Source organism: Epinephelus moara, chromosome 20, assembly GCF_006386435.1.
Source record: "Epinephelus moara isolate mb chromosome 20, YSFRI_EMoa_1.0, whole genome shotgun sequence".
Classification (NCBI taxonomy): Eukaryota; Metazoa; Chordata; class Actinopteri; order Perciformes; family Serranidae; genus Epinephelus; species Epinephelus moara.
Window position 1 is genome coordinate 10115333 of NC_065525.1, and position 8711 is coordinate 10124043.

Genomic DNA, 8711 nt, shown 5'->3' on the forward strand with positions numbered 1-8711 from the left:
AATAGCCTGTAACCACTGTGTGACACAAACTCAGTGCTTTGGTCATTAAATAATGTCGGGCTCGGTTCGGGTTCGGACAGAAATATGCTGCCCTTGCCGCACTCTAACACACACACACAAACACACGGAAAACCGGACATTATCATCAGTTTATAAACCCCCCCCGGACGTCCCGGACGGGACGTGAAAAGTGGACATGTCCGGGCAAAAGAGGACGTTTGGTCAGCCTAACCTATATGGTTAAAAAGCCTCTTGGATCAGCTGGAAACGTTAGCCATGTTGATCTTGAATGTCACCGCTGCGCAGTGGCGCTGCCTCATGTGAAAAATGAGTTTCCGACCGTAAAGCAATATTTCAGTGGAAACAGTTGACGACGTGTTTTTTAAACATTTTGAGTGATAAAATACAACACATCTTCTTTGTAATGTTCATGATGTCTCCACATTAGGACTTAAACGCTCATGAACACACAATGAAGTAAGAACGACTTCCCAACTTGGGAAATCGGACCATCTGAGGAGCACATGAATGATACTTGGTGGTTTACGTATGACGAAAACACGTTGGGGCAAGCCCTCCCGGAACACATAGAGATTGCATTGGAGTGCCTGCATTTAGAAAAAAAAGCATTTTACAGGGAAGTCTATGAGAGTGAGTCGGGGCGATTTCCTGCCAGGCTGATATCGCCCCAAAGGGCCGGAACGTGACTTCACACTGCCTCTGATTGGATATTCAGAGGCAGGACGAGCTGTTTCAAGTGAAAATGATCAGAATAATTAATATATTGTGTGTATATATGACAATGATGATGATGATAATCATACATTTATTATCATCATCTTTCTTTTCTTTTGTGGCTCAAGGAGGGGCGGCGCCCTATCGCCCTCTATTGGCCAGCCGCCCCTGCACATCAGCCTACAGTAGTAGATTATTAGTAGTATTTGTTCTCACATCTGGGGTCTTCTTGGTTACCCATTGTGCCCTTGAAATTAATATTTTATTTTAACTCACCCATAGCATTCAAAAGAAGTTAAAAAACAACAGATAAGTGGTAGGCTATATAACAGGGGCGGAGCATGGAGGAGGGTGGGGGGCTTCTGATGCTCCAGCCCCAAATATTTTCTCAAAAGCACAGAGTCTCCTGATTTATCAGCAACACTTATTTACTCCACTCCAGCATAGTATTTACACCAAATTCCTATCCTACCTTGGTTATTTAATTTAAAATTAGTAACATCAGACAATTTCTTGTCTTTTTAGGTGGCAGGAGTGAAAATTAGTCATCCTCAACATTTGTTGTATTTCAGAATGATGAAGACAGTTTAAGAACAAAACATGTCATGAATTACACATTACCATGAATCTAACATATTATTAGCAAAGATAAATGAGCCTATTCACTAAAATAATAGTAATTTACAATACACAACATTATTGATAGGCTGTAACCATGAATCCTTGTGCAGTCATGTGAGGTACCTAATGCTACGTCACTGTGCAGAACCTATCCGTAATAGCGAGGTGAAGCAGTTAGCTAACAGCTGGGTACTCCTTAAACATATTGGCCAGCTAGCTTTATTATTATTCCAAGTGTACAGATATTGTACAGATCGTTTAGCCAAGCAAGAGACTGTGACATACTGTCAGAGTTAAAGACCCCCAGCGAAAGTGCAGAGAGTTTTCTCAAGTGCAGCTCAGTTTTGGGCAATATATGTAGTAGGGGGTTCCTGGTCTGTTTCTCTTTCAGCCAGGTGGTCCTTGGCCTAAAAAAGGCCAAAGACCCCTGCTCTACAGGATGATTTTTATCCTTGGCAGCTATCATGTTTTCCCCCAATGATGTCCAGATTGGACATATTTTTAGTCATCCTGTTGTCTCTAATAGCTTAAAAAATAGTGGATACAGCTGCTTTAAATGGGGGGAAAAAAGTTCCCAGGGATCAGAGTGTCGGACCCCCTCAGGTTTAGGCTGATCCATGAATGTATACAAAGTCTTGCTCTGCCCCTGGTCTATAACATAGAGTTGTTGCAAGCAGATATTAGGTTGTTTTCAAGTGATCATTTTGTTAGCCATTTTTACTGATACTAAAGGATTCATAATTGGTGTATAAACAGTAGATGCATCATAATACTAAAAAAGTTGCAACAATATATAAATATGTATCTTAACCTATAAAGAGTTCATACTTGAAAACTGTACTTAATTTATTGTCTCTTTCTTTGATCCCTTTCTTGCTATCTCCCCCATGTCTCCTCTTTTCCCCCCTCTTTCATCCTTTCATCCCTCTCTCTCCCCAGTCCAGACGACAGCAGGACCCCAGCCCTGGCTCAAACATGGCCAACGCTGACGTGGAACACAAGATGCGCTGAGGAGGAGGAGAAGGAGAAGCAGGAAGTAGTGAAAGGGCGAAGAGGAAAAAAAACAGGGCTGGCTGTCCGTTCCCTTTCAATACAATCAACTGAAAAAATATGTCAACTGAAACTGCAATTGTTGACCAATTGTTCACTATGATTACCTAACAGGTTTGATATCATTGTTTTCACATGCCAAACATTTTTTAAATGTAGAAGAAAATAAGCCTCCTGAATTGATTGAATTGAAAGTGAAGCAAGCCCTAACATAGAAGGATTAACAGGAATAAAGACACAACAGACCTGGGCAAAAAGTAGCTGAATAAAGGAAGGAACTCCAACAGTTGAATTAGCATTACAATGCAAATGTGACACATCCAAAGCTGAAGTTGTTTGTTAAGTGTTTCACAAAAAAACTTCTATATTTTTTGTCCAGGTCTAAAATGATTTGATGGATCAAGTACCAAAAGTATATTTTCTATTAAAGCAAGATGGTGAAATTAGAGGGAGAGAGGCTGTAAGGGGGCATGGAGGCCATTAGTGAGGGGAGAGGGAGCAGAGAAAAGAGAGATTTGTTTGGCTCAGGGTCACAGTCGGGGCTTATCGGTCAGGATTACCAGTAGAGCATGCATCAAATGTGAGGTGTTGACAGTTTGTTAAAAAAAAAAAGAGAGAGAGAAAATATCTTTGCATTGTTCAGTGTTGTGCAACACTTCACATTTGTGAACATGCCCTTGTTAACTCCAACTATACCTAGCTCACTTCCTGAAACCTGCTGTTTTCTTAGACCAAAGTTCACTTTGCTGGAAATGGAGGGAGGGGGGAGGGAGAGGGGGAAGGATGGGGTAAAAGACCAGGAAACTGAGTCGCGTTTTAAAAGTGGGCAGGTGGGAGGAGAGCGTCCAGAGAGAATTATGCCAGGTTGAATGGTTAAGAAGTGTTTGCTGTACTATTATATTCAAGATCATTTAAAGGTCTAGTGTGGATCTAGTGGCATCTAGCGGTGATGTCACAGAACTAACACTTCACCCGTGTGCCAAGCATGTAGGAGAACTCCGGTGGCCGGCAGGAAAACGCAAAAACATGAATGGCCCAATCGAGAACCAGTGTTTGGTTTGTTCACTCTGGGCTACTTTAGAACAACAAGGCGGACTCCCTGGGAGAGGACTCGCTCTGTATGTAGATATAAACAGCTCATTCAAAGGTACCAAAAACACAGTGATTCTTATTTTCAGGTGATTATAAACTAATGAAAACATACTTATTAATATGATATACCATTTCTGCCAATAGATGCCCCTAAACCCTACAAACTGGACCTTTAAAACATAACTATTGTGAGATGCCCCTGACTAAATAACGGTTAATGTAGCAACAACCTCGAGGCAGGACGGCTAACAGAGCAAACGGCTCCAAACTCACACTGTGCGTTTATGCAAACCACTGATTTTTTACATTTGTATGTTTCAGATGCAGCAGATATGTTTAAACTTTACATTTCTTTACATTTAAATTTTCAGTTTTATGTTGTGGCATCATCATGATTTATGTGTAGTTAGGTACAAGGTTTTAGGTCAGGAAAACATAATGTTTTGGGTTCAAATACCTGCTTTTGTCACTCTGGACAGATCCCAAACTCTTGCTTAAAAAGACCCGTTTGTTGGTCTTGAACTGTGGTCTGCTGCTTGGCAGCTGTCTCGCCCAGGTGTCACACCATCCACTATCCCCTCCTCCTTCTAATGAGAAACTCGGATCATATGCAGTCTAAATGTTGGATGTATAAAATGTACAAATGTAACATATCTGTGGTTTGCAGAAATCTACAGTGCAACCAGTATATTATGGTGGCTGGGCTGCTGCTATCTTTGGCTCTGGAAACAATCAGAAAATGATAGGGTGTTTCTGTCGGGTGGAAGAGGGGGGGGGGGGGGGGGGGGGGGGGGGGGGGGGGCAATCCAAACGTTCTTTGTCTTCTGAGGGTTTTGCACTATGTGATACAATCAGACTTGCTCTCCACATGGATTTTCTTCATATGCATGAAACCAAACACAGGCCTACCTATGTTCTTTATTGTTCCCTATGCAGCCTATTTATCATGAGAGCACTCTCTTTACAGCGCTTTGATGAGGAATAACTGGGTGATTCAGATCTAAGTCATTGTGAAGCCAAATGTAGGTGGTCTCTTGCCATAGACCCAAACAGTAGCATGCTCAACTAGGTACAAAAGCATCCTTTTTTTAACCTAACCAGGAGGTGTCACCCAAGTGGACTTGTGATGTGGTGTGACTGTCAGGCAAAAATAAACTCCAACTTTTTGCATGAAGGTGGAGACCCTTCATTTCAACCCCTTTCTTTTAAAATTAAGTGTATTTTTCAGCGCCACAGAGTCGTCATAACTTAACATCACTGTCTAGTGAAAACCACGTACCTCCAAATTTTGTGATTTTGAATTTTTCAGCAAAACTGAATGATTTAAGAGTTCCTTCATAGGTTGAGTAACATTTCTTGCTCTGTATGCTAAATGAATTGTTAAAAAAGCCACTGGGTTTTCTGACAGTGCTTCGTCACAAAGCTGAAAACAGGGCTTTTTTCTTAGCTCATGAAAAGTTGACATTCAGGAGATATGTGGTTTTTACCAAAGACGACAGAGATGTTAGGCAGCATACTGTAACATGCTACTGTTCAAGTGGATATCAAAGACACAAGCTCACAACCTCTTCAAAAACACATCAGTTGCATATGTAATATATTACTTCTGTTACTTCTACTGTTAAAAAAAAGCGAATCCAGTGTAGTTAATATCCACCTGTTGATCGATCAATCGCCCAGATATCCCTCATCATTAAAGGACTTTCAAAGCCTAAATGCAGTCAAAATACTATTCCCTGTCCTGTTACAGCACTAGTGTAATGAAATGGTATGTTTTGTTATCGTATTGTTTTGTTTGTGTGAAAGTCATGATGTTTACTTTTTATATTACTTCTCACCTCTGTATATGTATTCATTTGTGTTCATCTTTCAGCTTTGTTATGAGCTAGTAGTAGCAGCGCTAGGCTATTTTATGTCAAGTTAAGTTGGAAATTGCAAAACGTCTCCAGAAATTTGGGAGTTTTGAGGACTTTTGTTGCTTTAGTTCTGCATTGTTTCATGTGTTCCTTTTTATTGTTATTTTTATTGGGGTTTTTTTTTTTTTTTGGTAAGTAAATCCACTTCCTGGGTTAAATACATTGAATGTGGATCGACTCAAGCCCTTTTATTTTTTATATTGTGCAACTAGAAGCTCATTTCATTTTCCAGTGTGTTTTACCTTTAGTGCACTCAACGGTTTTATTATACTTGTTCAAAGCAAAAGAAAAAAAAACCCTCTTTGTTAATTAATGCTTTTTTCTCAGTCTGACATATTAAGAATTTTGATGAGTTTACATGAGCTAAGAAAACTGGTCATTTTGATAGCCATGTGTTTGTAACATTTTACAAGACGTTTTACAGTAAAGAAACATTTTTGCTCAAAATAATAGTTGAAATTTAAATGAAAAAAAGTTATTGAAGACTTCCTACAGTGTCATTAACAAAAAACAAACCAAGTCATCAAGGTCATGGTACAACGAAGACAATGCAGGATTTTTATCCTGATGTTTGGATACTTGGGAGGAGATAAGGTCAGAGAATTACTTTCTCATGGGAGACTGGGGAGAACAGCTTAAATGTTTTAATTTTTCTCAGTGTACTGATCATGCAAAGTCAGCTGGCCTCGTGACCCAGTGCTTAATTAGTTGAAGAATGTGGCAAACATACTCTTTACCTAAGGACACTTTGGTGTGATAAGTGGTGTGTTTTTTGGGACTTGGCTGAGTTGGATATTGTTATGTGAGAGAGTCCAGCAGATGAGATGCAGTAGTGGAGTCGCATTAAAGACTCTGAATGAGGGGCTGAGGCGGGTGGAGGGACAGAGAGAGGCATTAGAACATGTGGGAGCATAGTGGCTGTTATATCTTTGAGTCTGACAGTGTAGAGGGTGGTGGAACCATTGGGAACTGATAGAGCACTGGGTGTCAACCAGTACAATAAGAGGTTAGATGGGTGGACAGTCAGAGGCAGAAGTACGGTTTGAGATGGGCACCCCCAGGCTCATTGTATGCTTTTGGAAACCTCTAAGTCGTGAATTTATTGGTTATGTCTGTACTACAGCTAGATGATGGCCAATCAAGCTGTGTCCCTGATAAATCTTAGAAATAACATCACCCTTGGGAGTTCTCATGAAATCTGCCATGTCTGCAGTTCAGCTATATCCTTATGGATTCCAACAGTGTGCTCAGGTTAAGAAACATTAGTGAGGGAGTGATTGTAAAAGTGTCTAGGTTGTAGGTAGAAAGTGACCGCCCTGTCCTCATTACTCACTACACCAACCCAATGTATCATTAAACCATTATTTAGATGGTTACCCATGTAAAAACCTTGGTTGATACTCCATCTCTCAATTTTCTTAATGCAGGCATTAAGGCAAAAAAGAAATCACAAACATTGTCTTTCTTTCTTTCGTTTTTTTTAAAAACTGTTTATCTTATTTGTTTAAGTTATTTATACTTTGGTTTTATTTAGAGATCCAAAGAAGAACTCTGTGATATTTAGTGGCTTGTACACACTCTCCAAGTTTCTCCTTCCTGTGTGTGTGGTCTGTCTTTCCCTCTGTTTTAGGGTTGAGCTTGTCCTCTCGGAGGAATCTGAAATATGAGATATTCAATTCAAAATGTTGGATGTTTTTCATAATAAACATGTATGAATTCTTGCATTTGTTTCTGTTGTTGTTTGTTTTTTACACTGAAACGGACACTTCACTGTAATTAAAGACAGGGATGTAGCACCACCACCTGGGCCCTGTGAATCATGTCTCTTACCTTTTGATTTTTATGCCTCTGCACTGGCAATAGCCAAAGCCATCCATTGGTAGTCCATCCCATTCTCGTGAATGTGATATCTCAAAAAAGCCTTGAGGGAATTTCTTCAAATTTGGCAGAACATTCACTTGGACTCAACGATGAACTGATTAGATTTTGGTGGTCAAAGGTCACTATCAGTGTGACCTTGCATCCGTCTCATTCTCGTAAAATTGGAATCTCAAGAACACCTTGAGGGAATATCTTCAATTTTCGTACAAATGTTCACTTGGACTCAACAATGAACTGATTCGATTTTGGCGGTCACCAAGGTCATTCTAGTGAATGAAATATCTTCAGAACACCTTGAGGGAATTTCCTTAAATTTGACACAAGCATCCACTTGGACTGAAGTATGAACTGATTAAAATTTGGTGGCCGCAGATCAAAGGTCAAGACTGGTGCGACCTCACAAAACATATTTTTGGCCATAACTCAAGAATTCTTAAGCTAATTATGACAAAACTTCATATAAATGTCTAATAGGATATAATAATGGAGTCAACTTCACTTTGACATCATGATATTGTTCATAAAACACTTTCCTGGCCATTAGTCAACGTCATATCTCAGGGGCAGAAGGGGAGACATTTGGATACTGAATCGGTGACATTAATCTTGGGTGCTCACCTTAAAACTATGCTGATTGTGTAGATCTTTGGTACTGCCGGGGGGAAGATGGGTGTGAAGCATCCATGTTTTCGCAGACATGGATGTAAACTGTAGGAGAAACTTGACTGGTGCGCAGAGGCATACAACTGTGGGGTAGTCAGCCTTCTCTCCCTTTCCTGTTCTTTCTTTTCTTTTCTGGAACTTTGATTTCCCTGACTTGGGAAAATGACGGTGTATGTTGATTCTCCAGCAATGTTAGCACTCACTCAATCTGCTTAACTCCTGCCTTGTGCAGGGGCAGACTGAATCATTTGTGCCTTAAAGGGGTGAGATGAGCCTCAGAGAGTGTCCACTTTTTTTATACAAAGTTCAGTCTGTCAGCCAATTTTAATTTAGTTATGGCACAGATTATTTAGAAATAAAAAATAAACATTTCACTCCAGGCTTTACGAGGGCCCCCCTCCCATAAGGGCCCTCGGTAATCAGGCCCATGCCCCTGATTAATGATGCCACACAGCTTGGACCACACAGGTGTTTCACTTTGCCTGATGGGACTTCTTCTCAAGACTTTGTGGTGACTGTGCTTGATGGACATTTCACATTTATTTTGTTTCTAATGTTAGGTCAGGAAATGAACACTTTAATAATTATTATTACTACGTAGAGTTTTTTAACATCACAATATTCCCAGCATAGCCTCACCCTCCTTTAACAAGAGCAGTCTGATCAGCTGAAAGTGAAAACACCTGTGTGAGCATGCACAGCCTTACAAAGGCATTTTCACAGCAGGCATTTGCTGTTTCAGGAGGAAAGTTT

The 8711-nt window shown here is 40.3% G+C and overlaps 2 protein-coding genes across 7 annotated transcripts in view; one reads left to right on the forward strand and one right to left on the reverse strand.

The window, feature by feature from the left end:
- cbfb (core-binding factor subunit beta) overlaps positions 1-7136 on the forward strand; it is a 51593-nt gene extending 44457 nt beyond the window's left edge. For 4 of the 6 annotated variants that reach the window (XM_050073696.1, XM_050073698.1, XM_050073700.1 and 1 more), the window contains one exon: positions 2296-7136. In XM_050073696.1, the coding sequence (XP_049929653.1) occupies positions 2296-2367 (72 nt within the window). In that variant the 3' untranslated portion in view covers positions 2368-7136. The remainder of the gene's footprint in view (positions 1-2295) is intronic. The other 2 variants (XM_050073699.1, XM_050073697.1) reach the window with 1 other exon arrangement.
- Positions 1-8711, reverse strand: part of LOC126408262 (histone H4) — a 583921-nt gene that overhangs the window by 543247 nt on the left and 31963 nt on the right. The gene's annotated exons all lie outside the window — the stretch shown is intronic.